Source organism: Tamandua tetradactyla, chromosome 14, assembly GCF_023851605.1.
Source record: "Tamandua tetradactyla isolate mTamTet1 chromosome 14, mTamTet1.pri, whole genome shotgun sequence".
Lineage (NCBI taxonomy): Eukaryota > Metazoa > Chordata > Mammalia > Pilosa > Myrmecophagidae > Tamandua > Tamandua tetradactyla.
This window is the reverse complement of record NC_135340.1, coordinates 59,300,751-59,321,293: the sequence shown is the minus strand read 5'-3', so window position 1 is coordinate 59,321,293 and position 20,543 is coordinate 59,300,751. Positions and strand designations below refer to the sequence as shown.

Here is a 20,543-nt window from a genome sequence, read left to right as displayed (position 1 = left end):
GTCGCGCGGGACAGGAATCCCTTTTATAGCAGGGTGGGCAGCAAGCTGCACGGATGTTGTGATCAGGCACGCGGACCGGGGCAGGAAGGGGTCATGCAAATGAGGCGCGAATGGCGCTGGGCCAATGATTGGGAGCCCCGCCTTTGCTGCAAGAGGGCGAGTCCCACAGACAGCTGCTGGCATCTGCTCACAGCTGCCGAAACCCGCGCAGCGACGAGTCTGAAGACCTAGGGAGGAGGGTGAGAATGCGGCTGGGGAGGGTGAGGATCAGTGGAGCCGGAGGAGTGGAATGGAGGGTGGGAGCAGAGTGGAGAAAGGAAAGAGGACACCTAAATCTTACCGGGGCGGTAAACCAGAGATTGGACCAGGGGTTGGGACCTGACTTTCCCAGCCTGTGCCCTCCACCCAAGCAATTGTGTTCCCGGGCTTCCCCCCTCACCGCTCACAAAGGCTTCATTGCAAGGGTCTGCGGATCTAGGACTCCCAGTTCCCAGTTCACTAGCCTCTTTCCCTTCTCTTCCTTCTCTAGAAGTGGTTCCAGGGAGTTAGAGAAGGGGAAGATCTGATGCTGTGGGCGCACCCTGGGAGGCTGGAGAGGGGCTCTGCGCAGAGCTGACATGCCCCCAAAGTACTAGTGCTGGGTGGATTCCCGTGGCCAGGATTAGCTCTCCGAAAAATTGGGGGTGGAGTGGGGGAGAGGGAACGGTGTGAGTACTTCCAGGGCCGCCGGGTGTCCTGGAAAGAGAGGCGTGCAGGTGCGGGTCCTCGGTGATGCTTCTGACAGCTTCGCTCCAGAAGTGGAAACAGCTAGCGCCTCCTCTCCCAATCCCGGCTGTAGGCGTCGGGGACGCGGGTTTGGTTGGGTCTGTTTCCTCACGTAATAGCTCCCTTCCCCCAGGCCTCGGGGTCAGCATGTTCCACATAAGGTCAGGGGCACTGGTGCTCCTGGGATTTCTACTGTCAGGACCGCTGGATGCAGCGGGTAAGTACCAGGCACCCCTGGCTGCGCGGGGTCGCCCAGTACCCCGGCGGGTGGGGGAAGGGAGAGGTGTAGACAAGCCGCTCTCTGAGGCTTGAAGTTGAGGTCGGGAAACTTCCAGCGCGGCTTCGACGCTGGGCAGGCATCGCTACTTGGGTGCGGTAGGAGGCGCTCGGCCACTTGGGGAAATGTGGACCGAGGATTCCTTGAGGAGTCTCAGAGAGTGTGGAGCTGAAGGGGCGGTTCTCTGAGCCTACAGGCAACCGGGATACACTCTCACTGTCCTGGGAAGTGCAGCGCTATGACGGCTGGTTCAACAACCTGAGGCACCATGAGCTCGGCGCTGCAGGTGCGTCCTGGGGCCCCGGCGGGCGGGAGCGGACAGCTTGCCGAGAGCAGAGGGGCGCGGGAACCCCGGGGCGGAGAGACGGGAAGATCGCACTGCCCAGCTGCCTGTGCAGTGCACGCTCCTGTACTCCGGGGGCCAGGAGACCCTACGGGAAAGGACGTCCAGTCGAGGGGGGGATGGCAGAGGACGGAATGGGAGCGTAAATTGAGGTTTGGAGGTTTCTTGGGGAAAGAGTGCTCTAACTGAGCTCGGCTTTCTGCCTCCGGCAGGTTCCCGGCTGCAGCGTCTTGTACCGGCCAATTACGCGGACGGCGTGTATCAGGCTCTGGGAGAGCCTCTGCTGCCCAACCCGCGTAGGCTTAGCTGCGCCGTCACGCGAGGGACGGCCGGGCAGCGTTCGCTCCGCAACCGCACGGTGCTGGGAGTCTTCTTCGGTGAGGGCAAAGGCGGGGGTGGGGGGTGGGCACTGGGGTTGACCAGGTGCTCAGCTCAGCAAGTCCACAGGAGACCGATCGGGGACTCCCAGCCACCTTTGTCTGCCGCTTCAAACAGCACGAGTCTGCCTTTATCTTGGGAAGATTTGGAGATGTTGTGGAAGGCGTATTTGCTCCTCCAACTCTTTCTCTTACCGCCCCCCTCCCGTCCCCAACCCAGGAGCGTAACTGGACCACCATTACAGCTCTTAGGAGCTGAGTCCCCCACCATCCGGCTCCTATGTGATTATAACTTGTTCCCTCGTAGAACTGGAGGAGGGCGCAGGATTTGTTAGGAGTGTGGGGTCTAGATGGGCAAGCCCCTACATTAACTATATCATTTTGATTCTAACAGCAACAGGTTATGAGGTGGGCACTATGTCCTCACTTTGCAAATTAGAAAATTGAGGCTCACCGAGGCTAAGCCGCAGAACTCGGAAGCCGTCCTGGCGGTGAAGAGGGTCCTCTACAGACCCTTTTGCTCACCGATTTGCGCTCCGCGACCCGCAGGCTACCACGTGCTGTCAGACCTGGTGAGTGTGGAGAGACCCGGCTGCCCCGCAGAGTTCCTCAACATCCACATCCCGCCCGGAGACCCAGTGTTCGATCCCGAGAAGCGCGGGGACGTGGTGCTGCCCTTCCAGAGGAGCCGCTGGGACCCCAAGACGGGACAGAGCCCCAGCAACCCCCGGGACCTGGTGAGATGAGGCAGGCAGTGGGCTGGGGGACTGGACGCGAGGCGGTGGAGCCCTGGACCCGGGGCGGGACCGGCCGGGTCGTGAGAGGCGCCCCCTCCCCCCGCCGCGGACTCCCGCTCGTTCCTGGGCCTCCCTGACCTCGGCTACCCCGCCTCGCGCTCACCCGCCCGGCGCCCGCAGACCAACGAGGTGACCGGCTGGCTGGACGGCAGCGCCATCTACGGCTCCTCGCACTCCTGGAGCGACGCGCTGCGGAGCTTCTCCGGGGGACAGCTGGCGCCGGGAACAGACCCCGACTTTCCCCGTGAAGCGCAGGAGCCGCTGCTCATGTGGAGCCCGCCAGATCCCGCGACCGGGCAGCGCGGGTCCCGGGGACTGTACGGTGAGGCCGCGGGCCGGGCCGGGGGGCATGGGGGGTCGGGGTGGGGGTCAGCGGGGCTGAGCTCGCCGTGGCCACGCGGCCGCTCACCTCCTGCCCTGCGTCCCCACGGCGGCTGCAGCCTTCGGGGCCGAGCGAGGGAACCGGGAGCCCTTCCTGCGGGCGCTGGGCCTGCTGTGGTTCCGCTACCACAACCTGTGTGCGCGGAGGCTGGCCCGCGAGCACCCGCGCTGGGGGGACGAGGAGCTGTTCCAGCACGCGCGCAAGAGGGTCATCGCCACCTACCAGGTCAGCTGCGCCTCCTCCCAAGACCCCCACAGCCCCGGGTGCCCTGGACCACGGGAGACTGCGCTTCCCGCGCAGAGTTCCCATCCTTGGACAACCTCCACCCAGACACGCCCTTTTCGAGGAGAACACCGTTCTCCAGAGAGCTGACGTCTAGAAAGAAAAAAAAAAAACCCTGAAAATTATAAGGAGGCAAAGAGCTTTTTATACAAGGCCCTTTGCTTGTGATTTTTTAGCTCCTTCTCCCCTGCAAATCCCCTCGTTCCTCAAATGGCGCGCTCGGAGCGACCCCCGCACAACCCCTGTTGAGTTGCTTCTCTCATCGCTGCCCCTGCCTGGTCCTCATCTCCCCACCTAGACAGTCCCCGGGCTTAGATGCATCCTTCTCCCGCGGCACCGACTAGCGCCTCCTCTCTTGCTTGCTCCTTCCCTCAGAACATCGCTATGTATGAATGGCTGCCCAGCTTCCTGCAAAAAACGCCCCCGAAGTATGCAGGTGAGGAGTTCGGGATGGGTGGGCGTGAGATCAGCACCTAATAGGGGAAATAGACCAGATGCATATGATTGGAGGGTGTGGGAATACTGAGCCTATTTATTTTATCAACACCTACCTGTAGGCTACCGCCCTTTCCTGGACCCCAGCATCTCTCCGGAGTTCCTGGCAGCCTCTGAACAGTTCTTCTCCACCATGGTGCCCCCTGGCGTCTACATGAGGTCAGGAAGGGAGCTGGGTTAAGAGGGGTACTGCACACTGGTAGAGGTGAGGAATGAGAGGCCTTGGGGCCCTGGGGTATTTTCCACACCTTCAAAGGTCGTGGGGGAAGGCGAGAAGAATTTGGGTCCCTGAAACAGGACCCTGGAGTAGGAGGTTGGATCTTAATAGGGCTATCTTCCCAGCTTTCATAAGGGCTGAACTGCAGTTACAGAGAGCTTGATTTGTCCAGCCAATGTCTTCCCTCCTTCACTCCCATGAAGTGTAGTCAAAGAACTCCCTCTACTTTCAGTGAACGCACATTGCCAAATCCTGCTATGTTCAAGGAAGTTCATGGACCACCCTTTAGTCCTGGCCCCCCTACATGAGTCCGTCACCCCACCCAGCCCCCTCCTAACTACTTCCCTGAATTTCCTTACTTCATCCTTGATTCCCCATTTCAGAAATGCCAGCTGTCATTTCCAGAAGGTCCCGAACGGGGGTGTTGGCAGCTCTCCAGCTCTCAGGGTCTGCAACAGCTACTGGACTCGTGAGGTCAGCCTGGGACCGGGGTGGGAAGGTGGATCAAGGTCCGGCTCTTCACACAGGCTGGAAAAAGTAACAATTTTAGTTCTTGGGCATTGCTGCTCCAGGTTGCTGGGAGATAAAGTGTAGAGAGTGAGCAGAAAATAATTTGTGGACCATAGCACAAGGGAGTTTAAGACTGGCCAAGGGTCCTTTACCGCGAAGTGTTGCAGTGGTCCAGGTCCAGTGACAGCCTGGGCTCTGAGGAGGTAGAGGGACTGAGCTTTGGGGAGGAACCCTAGAGCCTACCTTGAATGTGATATTTACTTTCAGAGTCCCAGTCTGAGCAGTGCCCAGGCGGTGAATCAGCTGCTGCTAGGAATGGCCTCCCAGATCTCAGAGATGGAGGACAACATAGTGGTTGAAGATCTGAGGGGTGAGCCCAGAACCAAATGAGATGGGGAGCCAGAGCCTGGGGAACTGGGGGCCCTTCATAGTTAAGCAAGAGGCAGGCCTAGGGCACCTGCAATGCAGGAACACAGATATACACACAGAATTCAATAGCCATTAGGGAAAAAATAAGATTTCTGCTTTCTTCTTCTTCTTAGTTTACAGTTTAGTGATTCTTTTATTTTAAATTATCTCGGTCGAAGTATGTGTATATTATGTGAGGGGAGGATGGCATCATGAACTCTTTAGTGCTTAGATTTCTAAAGGTTTTCATCCAGCTCTGTCTTGGGGATAGAGACATACAGGACAGGGAACTTACTGCTCAGTGACTAGATCAATCTTAAGTCTGAGGGGAAGAGTCTTATCGGAAAAATTGCCCCGATCACATGTGGTGATGACCTCACTGCAAGTCATTGCCAAGGTAAGTCTATGGCAATGGCACAGTCCATATGTAGAGGTGTGCTGGAGGGTGTGTGTCAGTGCCAACAGTCCAATGCGAGGCTCAGAGCAAAGATTTCAAAAGGTTGGAGGCACTGGGTCGATAGTCTGTTCTTCTCTCCTAGATTACTGGCCTGGCCCTGGCAAGTTCTCCCGCACTGACTTCGTGGCCAGTAGCATCCAACGTGGCCGAGATATGGGGCTGCCCAGCTATAGCCAGGCCCTGCTAGCCTTGGGGCTGGAGATCCCGAAGAACTGGAGTGACCTCAACCCTAACCTAGATCTCCAGGTCAGGAAGAGTAAGGCTGTTAATAGCAGCTAAAGTTTTCCTGTGGCTGACACTGGTCCAAGTCCTTTATATAAGTTAACTCATTTAATCAACATAAAACATTTTATGGCAGATACTATCATTATCCCCATTTGACTGATGACATAGTTGGTAAGCCATAGAGGCAGGATTTAAATTCAGGCCATCTGAAATGTACCTTTTACTACTGTCTTATTCCCACAGTGCTCCTCCTTATGGATTGTGTGTCCCCGAAACTGGTCATTGTCGGGGCCAGGCAGTCTGGGTACAATGGCCATAGGATATGGTCCTCAGGCACCTGGCAGTGGCATCACCATGGGCAGGGATACACTGGCCCTCCTACCAGACTTGTCACCCCTGAGGGAAGCTGCCTAGGAAGAAGAGACTCTCCCCCCCCCCAGGCGACCGCTGGTGTCCCGTGCCTGAGGGGTGGGGCCACAGTGGCTGCCTTCCCCAACACGCTCACCTGCCTCACCTCCTTCTGTGCCCCAGGTGCTGGGGAACACGTCTGCGCTTTACAACCAGGACCTGTCCCGGCTGGAGCTGCTCCCCGGGGGGCTCTTGGAGAGCCACGGGGACCCTGGACCCCTCTTCAGTGCCATCGTTCTCAACCAGTTTGTGCGACTGCGGGATGGTGACCGCTACTGGTTTGAGAACACCAGGAATGGGTGAGGCCTGCCTGGGCCCGCGTCTCAGACTCCACCTTAGCCCGGGCCCCACACCATCCCCATATGCCCTAGATTTCCCACGGCCCCTCACTAACCCTTCTGGGTCTCTTTCCTCATCTGGGTCCTTAGACCTGGGAAAGCTAGAGGCTTGAATTCCTTTCTCCATCCCAACAGCTCTCTTCCTTTCCCCACTCAGGCTCTTCTCCGAGGAGGAGATAGTGGAAATCAGGAACACCACCCTGCGGGATGTGCTGGTCGCTGTCACCAACGTGGACCCCAGTGTGCTGCAGCCCAATGTCTTTGTCTGGCACGCGGGTGAGTGGCCTGGGAGGACACATGCGACAGTGAGAGGAAGGACCAAGGGAGGGTGGTGGGTGCAGTGGACAGGCAGGGCTGTCCTTGCAGGGCTGCTGCTCCCCTGTAGGGACTGGACCACCATGGGGGGCGGGGGGGGCTGTGTCCTGAGGTCATGCTTGATGGATGCTGACAGGTGGGATATGGAAAGGGACTTTTTTGGTGTCTCTGTAGTAGCACCTCTTGCTACAGTAGAGTGTAAATGTTAGGAACAGGTTTCGAGTCTGACCCTATCAATACCTAGCTCTCTGAAATCTGGCAAGTCATCAAACTTATCTAAAACTTGATAGACAGGTCTCCCAAATGAGAGTCAAAGTTAGGGTTGCTCTAAAGATTTACATATCAAAATGAAGTTCAGGGTCTCGCATAAGGTCTGGGGAGTCAGAGTCATGCAATACTACCAACTCTTACTACTACTCAGTGAGGTGTGATGAGAGACAGTGGGTTGTCTAGTCAAAGAGCTAGATGCAGATATCGTTTAAGAGGTAGTGGGTATAGGTTTTGTTCTGTTTTGTTTTCCATACCCCACTCCTGCCCTGGCCGCCTCCTCTCTCCTCTGTGCTTATAACCTACAATGCTTTGATGCTTAACTGATATTTCTCATCTTCTCTGAGGCCTTCCTTTGGAAGGGGACTTCTTGAAGGGAGCAAATTCCAGGGAAAGATCCTAGAGAGACAGGAGCATATCTTGGTCTTTTACAGGAGAGAGGGGAAGGATGCCTGGCCAAGGAGTGGGATCCTTGGGTTTTGAGGTCTTCTGTGCCCTCTCCCTCAGGTGCGCCCTGCCCTCAGCCCGGGCAGCTCAGAACTGAAGACCTACCCCGCTGTGCGCCTCTGACTGTGTCGGACTACTTCGAGGGCAGCGGCCCGGGTTTTGGCCTCACTGTTGTGGCTCTCTGCTGCCTTCCCCTAGGTGAGCCCTTTGGCCCACCCCCATCACTTTCCGCAGACTGTCCCTGCCCCTTGTCACCTGCTGCCTTGCAGGTTCAGCTACTGGTTACCACAGTGTGGGCCAGATTCAAGTGGCCTTGGGAAAAGAGGGGCAGCAGCTGAAGCCTCAGTGAAGTTGCCCCACCCCCACTGGCTCCTTCTGACCCCCTGCAGTAAGTCTGCTCGTCTCTGGGATAGTGGCCCATTTCCGGGGCCAAGAACGCAAGAAGCTGCAAAAGAAAGGCAGAGAGAGCGTGAAGAAGGTTGTAGTGACAGATGGAATACCAGGTGAGACGGGGCTGAGGGCAGGCAGGGAGGGAGGGAGGAGATAGGAAGGGAGTCCTGGGAGAAGGAACCAGGTAGGGTTGCCAGGAGAAAACCAAGCTTTGGGGTCCCGGCTCAGCCTGAGTGGAGTTGGCCTGAAGATCTCTGCACAACCGCTCTGTCCAATCATCCCTCTTCCCCAGCGATGGAGTGGCCAGGCCCCAGGGAGAAGAGCTATCCCATCACCATCCAGCTGCTCCCAGACAGGCGTCTGCAGGTCCTGGACAGGCATCTCTCCCTGCTCCGCACCGTCCAGCTGCGGCCCCCGCACCACGTCAGCCTCATCCTGTCCAGCAACCGCAGACGCCGCACTCTGCTGCTGAAGATCCCCAAGGAGTATGACCTGGTACGGCCCATGTTGCCTCCCTTGCCTGGGGTGTCCTTACCCCGCCCCCCAAAACCCCCATCCCTCCTTTGCGAGTCCTCTGAGGTCACCCTGTCCTCAGCTACAGAGCTCACCTGTGAAGGCTGAGGCTGCAGAGAGGGACTCACAGGCCCTCAGACTCAACCTGACCCTCCCTCATACTCCCTTAAGCTGCTCACCTGGCCCCAACCTGGATGGATGGGGGGCAGCTTTTCTCCGCTTCCCCTGATCCAAAGTCCTTTGAGGAGAGGCCATAAGGGAAGCTCGAGCTCCAAGGTCGGCACCACCTCTCTCCCTCCCAGGTGCTGCAGTTCAACTCCGAGGAGGAGCGGGAGACCTTTGTGCAGCACCTTCAGGGCTCCTGTGTGCACTGGGCGCTGGGCCTTGATGTGTCTGAGATGCGGGAGAAGGAGCTGTGGGGGAATGCTGTGACCAAGCAGCAGCGGGGACGCATCCTCGAGATCTTCTTCAGGCACCTTTTTGCCCAGGTGCCATGGCCAGTGCCTTTTGGGGACAGGCTGGCCCAGGGGTGGGAGGCCCTTATGGAACGAGCTAAGTTCCCGCCATGTGGGCTGGAAATAGACGGTCCAGTTGGATGCTGGCTTTGCCACTTACTAGCTGTGTGATCTTGGGCAAGCCACGCTATCTCTGCTCTGCACCTCAGTTTCCTTAGCTATAAAACAGTGATTAAAATAGTACCCATTCCATAGGGTTGTTGCAAGGATTTAGGGAGACAGTCTGTATCAGTGGTTCTTGAAGTGCGGTTCCTGGACCAGCAGCATTAGCATCACCTGGGAACATGTTAGAAATGCAAATTCTTGAGTCCCTCCCCAGACCTACTGAGACAGAAACTCTAAGGGTGGGGCCCAGGCATCTGTGTTTTAGCCAGCCTTCCAGGTGATCCGGATGCTTTCTAAAGTGTATGGTCTATGTACCTCGCTTGGCGTAAGTGCCTGATATAACAAATGGTAGTTTCAAGTACATGACTTTGAAAATCTTTGTACAATAGGCAGAGACCAAATCATAGGCACATGGCAGCCCTCTCTGAATTGGCAAGAGAGCAAATCCCTAACCACTTTCTATCCATCCACATGTCCACTGTCTTCTGTCCCCGGTATAGGATCTCTTGCTTTGCCCCTCAACTTTGTGCCCAGCAGCACCCCCGCTGTGTGAAGCTCCTGGCTCTTGGGTCCAGGGAAAAAAACTGGCTGGCTGGCTGCTGGAGATGTGATTTGCTTCCTCTTCAGGAGGGCAGGGGTCTAATGAGAAGCATATCTAAGGACCAGGAGCAGCCACCAGGGCTCAACCTTTCTGATTGGGACTTGGAGAAGCTGGGAGGGGCCACTGAACTGCTTCCAACCCAGTCCTCATCTTCCTCTCCCATTCGCTCTGCTGCTGCTGCCCAAGCACAGGTGCTGGATATTGACCAGGTGGACGCAGGGACCCTGCCCAAGGACTCGTCACAGAAGGTGCGGGAAGCCCTGACGAATGAGCTGAGCAGGGCTGAGTTTGCTGAGTCCTTGGGCCTCAAGCCCCAGGACATGTTTGTGGAGTCCATGTTCTCTCTGGCCGACAAGGATGGCAACGGCTACCTGTCCTTCCGGGAGTTCCTGGACATCCTGGTGGTCTTCATGAAAGGTAGGAGGATTCGGGGGTCAGTAGCCATTCAAGGAGCCAGGTATCTTTTGACAAGGGGGTGACGTGCATCCCCCTTCTACTTCCTCTTCCCAGGCTCCCCAGAGGATAAGTCCCACCTGATGTTCACCATGTATGACCTTGATGCAAATGGCTTCCTCTCCAAGGACGAATTCTTCACCATGATGCGGTATGGAGTGGGTCCTTCCAAGCCTGAGATTTCCTGATGTATTAAACAGGCAAACAGGTCAGATCAGAGGAGGGCAGGCAAGGAGGCTGTGTGGCCATCTGCAAGGAGCAGCAGGAGTCAATGTTGCATCCTAGACTCTTCAGAAGTTTACCTGGCCAGACCCCTGCCTCTAGGAGGGTCTATATTTACACTGTCAACATTGGCCAAAAAACCTCCCTGCTTAAAATAATAATGTTACCAACATGTTCAGCCATCAAAATCCACTAACCCCTTTTGGATGCCTTTGGGTGTTTGTAAACTCTTTTATATCAACCCAACATGCCCAACACCGTGCTTTACACACGTTCTGCTTTACATAATGAGATGACGGATGGATGGGTCACTTTGTCACGCTTCCAACATTAATCACCGTGACAGTCATGAGGAATAGCGTGGAGAGTTCCTTTATGCTCCAACCCTTCTCTCTTCCTGCTTCTTAAGTGATCTCTGTTTCTGTTGCACTGATAAAGACCAGCTTTGAGCGTCAGAGTTCTTATTCCTGAAAACAATACTTCCGTAACACGTCACCTTCAGCTCCCCTCAAGTAGGGTTCGTATCTCTCTTTGTTCACTGTTGAATCCACCCCCTCCACACTGTGATTGGCACATAGCAGACATTCAGCACAGAGATGCTAAAAAACAGAGAGAAAAGAAAAGAACTGAAATGGATGAACCAGTGAATAAATAGAATGAAACAGCCCAGATCCTTTGAACTTTTCTACCCCTTTAGCCCTTCGCATTGCTTTAGGCATTCCCCTTCATTGTCACATCCCTCTTTCAATCCAGATACCCACACTGGACATGGACTTCTAAAAAGTGCTAGGGCAAGGTGGATTGAAGTCCACACTTCTCTGGATGTACCAGTGTGGATCCAGCCCTGGACAGAGCGCTAAAGAATCTAGAGAGGGTCCCTGCCACCACGGGCTGAGTAACTCAGTGTGGATCTTGTTTAGTTTCAGTGGGATGATGGTTTTACGTGAGGGCAATGCTTGCTGTGCCTTGTGGGCTGGGTCTTTTTCTGCTGAACTGGCACAAACGTGCACGGTCTGTTTATTTTTGTCCCAACACACAGCCTGAGAAAAGAGTGGTCTATGCACCTGCCACTAGGGGCACTGTCATTATTGGGCATGAAGACATTTCTGCCCGTACCTTAAGGTGTTGGCATGAGGAAGCAGCAGCCGCTGCACTTACCCTGCCCAGCCCTGCTGCCTCATGCCTCCACTGGACTGTGAAAGCGGGAGCCCAGGGATGGTGGGGAGACATCAATGGAAGAGAGAAGGCAGAGGACCTGCCACGAGAGAGGGCCCCGGCATGACCCAGATGTCCCAGTACTCAGTGGACATTCATACCTGCTGTGGATTCCCCATGTCTAAGGGCTGCCTTGTCTAATTGGTCAAGGTCACTTTCAATTCTGTTCTGCATAAACCCATGACTGCCCCACCCAGCTTAGTGTCAACTGTATGCTGGATTAGCACCTTTTTAGTGCCACTTCCTGGGTCACTGGAAACCACATTAGATAATCCGGGGCTTACCCCACCCTGCGTCTGCCCCAGCCTGACCTTGCCAGATGACAGGCTGCTCAATCTCGGGTTCTCCTTGCAGGTCCTTCATCGAGATCTCCAACAACTGCCTGTCCAAGGAGCAGCTGGCCGAGGTGGTGGAATCCATGTTCCGAGAGTCGGGCTTCCAGGACAAGGAGGAGCTGACGTGGGAAGACTTCCACTTCATGCTGCGGGACCACGACAGCGAGCTCCGCCGCACGCAGCTCTGCGTCAAGGGTGGAGGTGTGTGAGTGCGCAAGGAATGACTGGAGTCGGGCAAGGGCATGTCTTCAAAATGAGACTTCCTGGTGGACAGGACCCAGGCCTTATTCTTTGATCAGTCCTCAATGCCTAGTGCAGAGCCAGGCACACGTCATCAGGGGTGTCACATACAGTGTGCAATTTGTGCACTGCACAAAGGTGCCCCACTGAGGGGCCACGGGTGGGTTGAGACCCCACCTACATGCTGCTCACCAAGCCATGGATGTGGGGTATATCTGCTGAGGAAGGGTGCTATTTTCTTTACACATAGGCAATGTCCAGGGACCTGCAGGATTGTACCTGCCCGAGGGGATGCCATTTTCTAATTTGCACAAAGTGGCTGCCTGTGTGCCGTGGGTTCAGGGTACGGGAAGTGAGGGAATGAGGCTGTATTGAGAAAGCTGGACATGAACAAGTCACTGCCAAATGTACTAGGAGCCTTTCCAGAGGAGCAGGCGAAAGGGACAGTCTTCCACCCCCACCACCCCCACTGCTCTCGTGGGGAAGCCTGTCCAGTCCCTTGTCCTCCTCTCCAGGTGCTGGAGACATCTTCAAACAAAACATCAAATGTCGAGTCTCATTCATCACTCCAAGTCCTGAGAAAACGTGAGTTAGAAATGGGGCATTAGGAAGTCTCCTTAGCCAGATCCTCTGCAGAGAAACAAGGGAAGTAAGGCTGGCTTAATCAGCCCCTGGGGTCAGACATTTGCCCTCTGACTGCAGCTCTCAGTGCATGATCAGCCCTAGCCTGGACGCCAGCTGCCTCCTAAGCTCTCAGATTGCCTGTGAGCCTGGCTCTCTCCCTGCCACCCCAGGCCAGAGTCACTCCCCAGAACAAATGACCAGATCGTATTCATTCACTCCGCCTTCCTCCTTGCCTGGCTTCTCAGTGCTATGGGCAGATGCTGTGAAAAGGAATGGGTCCCAGCGCACCCTCAATCTCTGACTTGGTGGCTCTTCTCCTGGCTGCAAAAACTAGGCAAGAATGAGTCCCATTTTCTTTTCCTCAGTTCCTGCCCCAAGGGATTGGTACTCCCTGCCTCAGAAGCCCCAGAGCTGGGAAGCATTGGGTTGAAGAAGAGATTTGGCAAAAAGTGAGTGTTTCCCAGATCCATGGGCCCAGAACACGAGGAGAAGACATGGGATCTGCCCATACCTTGTCACACATTGGGAACCATCCCGAGTCTCATTCCATTTGTCCCTGACCTGAAGAGGGGTGGGGAGAGGTGATAGAACCAAAGGACTCTTCAAATTCCGCCAACCTCTGCACGCCATTCTTCAGGCAAGGGTCTTGCCTTGGGTATAGCAGTAAGGCCTAGGAAGGGGTTAGGGAGAATAAAGACTAGAGTGAACAGGAGGAAGAGGAGGAGGAAGACTGGGGAGAAAGAAGAGTGGATGGTGAAGCAAGTAAAGATGGGAGAAGGGTTGGGGGAGTGAGAGTCTGCCCCAAAATGCTTTTGCCCTTCATCTGTTATGACCCCTGCCAGATCACCATGCCTCCTTTATTGGGGTTGCTTTAGGAGGGAGGCCTGGGTGTTCTGACCACACAGCCACCCTGTGCCCCATTGCTGCAGGGTGGTGGTGCCCCCTCCCCGGCTGTACACAGAGGCACTGCAGGAGAAGATGCAGCGAGGCTTCCTGGCCCAGAAGCTTCAGCAATACAAGCGCTTCGTGGAGAACTACCTGAGGCACATCCTGTGCATTATGATCTTCTCGGCCATCTGCGCTGGGCTGTTTGTAGAGCGTGCTTACTGTAAGGGCCCAGGCTCTGGGCAGTGAGCTGGCCCCATCCCTCGGGGAGAATCGGATGAGAGGAGAAGGGGGGGCCCTCTGGTTGTTCTTCCTGATCCTAAGCATCTGGGTGGGAGAACCCAGGTGTTCTGACTTGGTCCCAGTACCCTGGGCCTCTTATCCCACACGGACCCATTCTCACTCCCTCTCCAGACTATGCCTTTGCGTCCCCATCCTCGGGCATTGCAGAGACCACCTTTGTGGGCATCATCCTGTCGAGGGGCACGGCGGCCAGCATCTCCTTCATGTTCTCCTACATCCTGCTCACCATGTGCCGCAACCTCATCACCTTCCTGCGAGAGACCTTCCTCAACCGCTACGTGCCCTTTGATGCCGCTGTGGACTTCCATCGCTGGATTGCCATGGCGGCTGTTGTCCTGGCCAGTATGTGGCCCTTGGACAGCCTCCCCAGTGCTATACCCCCTCTAGGTCTAGTTTTGGGGCAAACAGTGAGGCGACTGGAACTCCTCAAACCTCCATTTCTCCTCCTTTCCCCTCCTCTCTCACTCTGGGTTGGTTGCAAGAATGGCCCTGGTTGGCATCTCTAACGGAGACTGTCTCTTTCAGTTTTGCACAGTGCTGGTCACGTGGTCAATGTCTACATCTTCTCCGTCAGCCCCCTCAGCCTGCTGGCCTGCATCTTCCCCAACGTCTTCGTGAATGATGGGTCAGTACTGGGAGGCCCCCCTATGGGGAACCTGGGGGTGAACCTGAGGGGATAATAGAAAGGAAATAGATGGCCCTAGAGACTCAGCACCCTCACTGAGCGAGGGTGAGAAGCTAGCTCCCTTAGGAAAGCTGAGAGGCTACTTCCTTGGCTTCAGGAAGCTGGCCATGAATTTGGAGAATCTTTCCCAAATGTATGTGACACACGGTTTGCTATCTCTGTCTTCAATCCATTCATTGGGTGACCATTTATGAAACACATCCCATGTATCCATCCAAGTATCAGAGAATAGATACAACAAGGTACATGTGGTCATTCAACAAATATATATTGAGCATTTACTGTGTGCCTGGCACTGTTCCAAGCATAGGGATTAGAGCAGTGAACAAAACACAAACCCCTGCCCTCATGGAGGTTACAGAATAATGAACCAAGCACTCAAGGAAGAGGCAAGGGCCAACCACAATAAGAGAGTTAAAAATAACACAGGAGGAAAGTTTGCTGAGTGTGCAGAGGGAGGGACTGCAAGGAGCTGGGTGCCATGTCCCTTGAAAGGATACCTGGCCATCTGGGTGGAGGCCAGGGTTCAGTGACCCAGTAACCTCAACAGCTGGGCTGGCAGGAATGGAGTGAAATCTGGTGTGACAGTGGCGGACCCCCTTCTGTCTGAGCAGAGGCTCAGTGTGCCTTTGCCCCACAGGTCCCAACTTCCCCAGAAGTTCTACTGGTGGTTCTTCCAGACGGTCCCAGGTAGGGGCTGGTGCTGTCTGGGGGACCTGGGGACCCCCCTTCTGGCTGAGGACCTCTGCCTTTGTCTCCATTTCCCCGTGAAGCACACTTTTCTTTAGAGACCAGCAGGTTTATTTCTGGTCCTCGGGACAAGCCCCAGGTCCAGCCCCCCCCCCCAGGCAAGCTGTTCTGTGGGCTGGCGAGGGATGAGAGAGGTCAGGGAAGGAGGGCGGTAGAGGAGAATGCACCATCGTATTTTCAGCCCAGGCTGAGCTCCTGGGACTCCTCACTGACCCTGTTTCCCCACCCCCAGGTCTGACGGGAGTGCTCCTGCTCCTGGTGCTGGCCATCATGTATGTCTTCGCCTCCCACCACTTCCGTCGCCGCAGCTTCCGGGGCTTCTGGCTGACCCACCACCTCTACGTCCTGCTTTACATCCTGGTGAGGGACTTCTCTAGGCAGGACCAGGACTCGGGGCAGGAGTGAGCACCCGTGATGTGCGCCTGTGGCAGAGGAGTGCGGGGGTGGGGTGGGGGGTGCGGGCACGGAATTGGTTGGGGGGGAGTGTGGGGCAGGAGCAGAGAGAATTGGACCAAGCCCCAAGATCTCAGTCATGGCTGAGACCCCGGACATCCGAGCCTAGGCCAGCCCCATGCACCCAGCCCAGACCCAGTACAGGGAGTGTCTAGACAAGGGGGTGCAGGGAGGTGGCCTGGCTAGGTTGGAGCTGTACTAACTGGCCGTGTCTCCAGCTCATCATCCACGGCAGCTTCGCCCTGATCCAGCTGCCCCGTTTCCACATCTATTTCCTGGTCCCGGCGCTGATCTATGGGGGAGACAAGCTGGTGAGCCTGAGTCGCAAGAAGGTGGAGATCGGCGTGGTGAAGGCGGAGCTGCTGCCCTCAGGTACCAGGCCCACTTGGCCTCAGGGCGTGAGCCCCAGAGGACAACCCTTGGGGTCTGGGGAGGCAGCTCCCCAGGCCTCCTGACCACGGCCGCGGCCTCGGACAGCCTCTCGTGGACTCCTGCCGCTTTCTTGAAGGAGATGCAGCCACAGTCAGGGCTGTGCTCAGTCCCCAGGAAGGACTTGCAGACCCTGAGAAATGACTCTGAGAAGAGGTGGTTAAATGTGCACACACAGAGGTTTGGAGATGAGAAAGACTCCCACATGTGTGGCCTAGATCCAGGGGAAGGGCAGGGCAGGGAACCATGCAACTTCTCCCATCTCTTCTCTTAGAATAAACCTCCTTTGGGACAGAAGATGTGAGAGAACCCAATGTTGGCCCAAGTGAAAGGATTTGTATCATGACAGAGGGTGGCAGAAGGCAATGTTAGGTGTCACAGGACAGTCTCATCTTCAAGACTCATATAGTGAGAAAGTTAATGTCATTTCAATTTTACTCCGATCAAGATTACCTTAAGGGCAGAGTCTCAGAGTGGTGAAAGTGTGTCTTTTGCACTGTATGGTACCTGCTAATCTCCTTTTTCAACCAAGATAAGGTGGCTGTGGTTAGGCCACAAACAGAATCCAGCTGAAATTTGATAACAAAATGCGTTGCCTTCTATTTGGAGCACCTTCAGAGTGTATTAGTTTTCTGCTGAACTAAATGATCTAAAGTTTCTTATTATGGGAAATTGAATTGAAAAACTAAGCCAATTTAAAGGAAAATATTAAATAAATGATAGTACAAAGAGGTGTACAGGCAAGATCAAAACCTTGTAGCCCTCAGACAGTGGAGGTTTGGTAAGCATTGAGATGATCGATGGAAAGGAACCTGTGGGGGACTGAGGGGATTGAGGTCCCCCAACCCAGTACTGGTCCTTGGCCCTCCATAGAAAGGGGGTGCAGAGAGGGGCTGGAACAAGGGAGGAAGGAAGCACAACTCTAGGGTTAACATGGAAGCTGAAGGGAGCCCCCCTTCTCCCAGCCCCAGAGAGCCCTACGTGTTGACACCACATGTGCGCTCCCTTGTGCCTCAGGCTGATGGGGACGAAGGGGCACCTGCCAGCCCTCAGGTACCACGAGGAGGCCTTCTGACCCATGCCCTTCCCTGCCTGTGACCCCCAGGAGTGACCCATCTGCAGTTCCAGCGGCCTCAAGGCTTTGAGTACAAGTCAGGGCAGTGGGTGCGGATCGCCTGCCTGGCTCTGGGGACCAACGAGTACCACCCTTTCACACTGACCTCTGCGCCCCACGAGGACACGCTGAGCCTGCACATCCGGGCAGTGGGGCCCTGGACCACTCGCCTCAGGGAGATCTACTCACCCCCGACGGGTGACAACTGTGCCGGATACCCAAAGGTGCCCCATCCCTGGGAATAACACTTTGGGGCATCTGACATTAACTAAGGTCCCTCCCCCATCCTGAGACTAGAAGCTCCAGCAACCCCAAGGCCAGGCTGGGAGCTGGGGTATCTCAGAAGAGGCCAAGAAGCCCCCTGGATCATTGCCTACTCTTTCCTTGCCGTTCTTGGCCTCAAAACCAGGACAAGGCCAGGCTCATCTCATCTCTTCCTTCTCTGGTCAGCTGTACCTTGATGGGCCATTTGGAGAGGGCCACCAGGAGTGGCATAAGTTCGAGGTGTCAGTGCTGGTAGGAGGGGGCATTGGAGTCACCCCCTTTGCCTCCATCCTTAAGGACCTGGTCTTCAAATCATCCTTGGGCAGCCAAATGCTCTGTAAGAAGGTGAGTGCCCCTCCCCCATTCTTCTAAAGCATGGGGATGGGTGGCCTGATTGTGTCCCCACATCAAAGCCAATTATAGCATGAGAAAAGCCCCTTGTTCCCTCACACTGTTCTGCAAGGGCCATATTTGTCCAGTTGTCCAGATACCAGATGTCTGAGGTGGGCAGGGGATGGCCAGAAGGACCTCTGCTGGGATCTTTAGTTAGAAGACTTGAATCAGGCTGATAGGTCGTGCCAGAGACTTGGTGTCCACACATACACTGGAGCTACCTGGGGTAGAGGGACCCTAAGCCGAGTTGGGTTTCAAGCTTCACCCATGTGTCTCCAGATCTACTTCATCTGGGTGACACGGACACAGCGGCAGTTCGAGTGGCTGGCTGATATCATCCGGGAGGTGGAGGAGAATGACCACCGTAACCTAGTGTCTGTGCATATCTACATCACCCAGCTGGCTGAGAAGTTTGACCTCAGGACCACCATGTTGGTAGGTGTTGAGGTGTTGACGTCAGGGCCAGCCAGGCAGGGTGGGCAGGCCACCATCTGGGCTAGGAGCTGACCCTGGCTGTGCCTGTCTGTGACCTTCCTGCTTCCCTCCCTTCCCAGTACATCTGTGAACGGCACTTCCAGAAGGTTCTGAACCGGAGTCTGTTCACGGGCCTGCGCTCTATCACCCACTTTGGCCGCCCCCCCTTTGAGCCCTTCTTCAACTCCCTGCAGGAGGTTCACCCACAGGTCAGCGCTGTCCCTACCCACCCTGGTACTCCGGCATTCCTCTGTCAGGATATGCTAGCTCTCAAGCACTGCGGAACCCACTCAGGGCTCCAGGATGGGGTCAAGTGTTGTAGGAGGGCTTCAGTGAAGACCCCACAGCTCAAGCTGTCTCAGGACTTGGGGTCGATGCCTTGGTCACTACAGCTAGGCTTGAGAAGGAGCATCTTCCCGGGGAGCGAGCGTCTCAGCCCTGCAGATTTCCCTCTCTAACTGCTCTCTCCATGCCCACCCTGACAGGTGCGGAAGATTGGGGTGTTCAGCTGCGGCCCCCCAGGAATGACGAAGAATGTAGAGAAGGCCTGTCAGCTCATCAACCAGCAGGACCAGGCCCACTTCATGCACCACTATGAGAATTTTTGAGCTGCCCTCCCTAACTTACCATGCCAGTCTCCTGCCCTCCCCTCTGTGGAGGACAGTTGCCCAGGACTTCTGGCAACTTCTCTGTCAGAATCTACCTCAGACCCCAGTTGGAGAGCTGGAGGAGCCCCTCCCTCATTGTATCTGTTCCATTCTCTGAGAAGTTAGAGAAGACCCCTTGGTTCAAAGTATGGCAGACTGTAGTATGGAAAATGGGGAAGAGACAGGCAAGATATCCTGTGCCATGTGAGAACTGTGAGGTGAATGTGTGAGGAAAGTGAAGAGATGCAACAGCTTTTGCCTCCTGTAAGGCCTCATGCCTCAGGTCTACTTTTGCAAAATCATTGTATTCCTTGGTATTTTCTTGGCTTAGGCATTTGAGGGAGGATGGGGTTGGGATACCTGAGAGGGCTCAGAGAGAGATTCTCCTCAGAGCTCAGCTTAGAACCTTGATTTTTAGAACCTGGACAACCCAACTGCCTCAACACTCTCCAAGACATTTTCTCTCCAGCTCCAAAGAGGAACAGCCCTCAGGCCTCTCTGACTTGATGTTCCTGGTGTTGGCCAGCAATGCCTGCTGCCCTGCCCCCTTGGCAGGCCCCTCTCTAGGTATATAGGAGGAGCCCCTGGGCTCTGGGAATGAAGGAGATCAGGTGTTCTGTCAGATATCCAAATATTCCCTCTCAACTTCCTACTTCCACAGGAGTTGGGTGATCAGCTGTCCCAATTTGCCTGGGAAACTCTGGTTTTAGCACTTACAGTCTCATGTCCCAAGAAACCCCTGAGTTCTGGGCAAATTAGGATGGTTGTTCATCTTACTTATACAGGAGGCAACCTGGGAAGTCATCTCCACACTAGAATCTTCAAGATCCTTCCTTTTCCTTCTTCAGCTTTTTCCTAAAAAGTTGAGTTTAAAAAAAAAATTAAATTGGGGTATGATTCATGCTCAGTAACATGTACAAACCTTAAAGTAACCATGTACATGTTGGCACCACCCAGGTCAAGGTAGAGAATGTTTTCATTACCCCAGAAACTTCCTTATGCCCTTTCCTTGTCATTCTTCTCCAATCCCAAGAAGCAACCACCTGATTTTTATCACTCCAGAATAGTTTGGGTCATACTGAATATACTCTTTTGAGACTGGCTTCTTTCACTCAGTATAATGCCTTAGTGATGCATCCATGTTGCTGTGTGTATCATAGTTCATTCCTTTTTATTACTGAGTAGTATTCCATTGTACAGATAAACCAAAGCTCATTTTATCCAGTCTTATCTTGATACATTTGGGTTGTTTCTAGTTTTTGATGATTATGAATAAAGCTACTGTGAACGTTCATGTATCTGTCTTTTTTAAAAATTTTTATTCTAGTAACATACATATGACCTTAAAATCTTCCGCTTAACCACATTCACATATGCAATTCAGTGCTATTACTGTTCTACCACCATCACCACCATCCATGACAAAAACTTTACAATCAACCCAAATAGAAATTTTGTACAATTTAAGTATTGACTCCCCATTCCCTGGTAACCTGTATTCTACATTCTGACTCTATGGATTTGCTTATTCTAGTTATTACCTATCAGTGAGATCATAAAATATCTGTCCTTTTGTGCCTGTCTTATTTGTGTCTGACTCAACATGAGGTCTTCAAGGTGTAT

At 54.6% G+C, this 20,543-nt stretch overlaps 1 protein-coding gene and 1 long non-coding RNA gene across 3 annotated transcripts; one reads left to right on the top strand and one right to left on the bottom strand.

Moving 5' to 3' along the window:
• The first annotated feature begins 154 nt into the window (after window positions 1–154).
• On the top strand, window positions 155–20,208 carry DUOX2 (dual oxidase 2). 2 transcript variants are annotated; one of them, XM_077127749.1, is made up of 34 exons: window positions 155–239; window positions 899–982; window positions 1,239–1,328; window positions 1,598–1,762; window positions 2,312–2,499; window positions 2,680–2,881; window positions 3,000–3,166; window positions 3,599–3,659; window positions 3,781–3,877; window positions 4,319–4,409; window positions 4,713–4,815; window positions 5,393–5,556; window positions 6,067–6,242; window positions 6,439–6,557; window positions 7,371–7,508; window positions 7,700–7,813; window positions 7,993–8,195; window positions 8,516–8,701; window positions 9,626–9,851; window positions 9,945–10,038; window positions 11,679–11,860; window positions 12,415–12,484; window positions 12,889–12,972; window positions 13,453–13,631; window positions 13,823–14,053; window positions 14,237–14,336; window positions 15,037–15,086; window positions 15,379–15,506; window positions 15,818–15,971; window positions 17,134–17,366; window positions 17,593–17,751; window positions 18,079–18,234; window positions 18,354–18,482; window positions 18,759–20,208. In XM_077127749.1, exons 2-34 carry the CDS (start codon window positions 913–915, stop codon window positions 18,879–18,881), a joined length of 4,632 nt encoding a protein of 1,543 aa, XP_076983864.1. In that variant the 5' UTR covers window positions 155–239; window positions 899–912; the 3' UTR covers window positions 18,882–20,208. The 2 variants fall into 2 exon arrangements, with proteins under 2 accessions (XP_076983864.1, XP_076983863.1); XM_077127748.1 differs by lacking the exon at window positions 155–239 and having other exon boundaries at window positions 738–982.
• On the bottom strand, window positions 9,352–19,777 carry LOC143656048 (uncharacterized). Its single transcript, XR_013162378.1, has 3 exons — window positions 19,698–19,777; window positions 11,636–11,843; window positions 9,352–10,708 (listed from the first exon to the last, which is right to left on the bottom strand). It is a non-coding gene; the product is annotated as an uncharacterized LOC143656048 (long non-coding RNA).
• Window positions 20,209–20,543: the final 335 nt, after the last annotated feature.

What these genes read in the sequence shown, in the direction of transcription:
- DUOX2 (XM_077127748.1), top strand. Translation starts at nt 772, where the DNA reads ATGCTTCTGACAGCTTCGCTCCAGAAGTGGAAACAGCTAGCGCCTCCT. An exon ending in AACGTCTTCGTGAATGATGG is followed by an intron (nt 14,337 to 15,036) that starts GTCAGTACTGGG and finishes TTTGCCCCACAG; the next exon opens with GTCCCAACTTCCCCAGAAGT. An exon ending in GCCAAATGCTCTGTAAGAAG is followed by an intron (nt 17,752 to 18,078) that starts GTGAGTGCCCCT and finishes ATGTGTCTCCAG; the next exon opens with ATCTACTTCATCTGGGTGAC.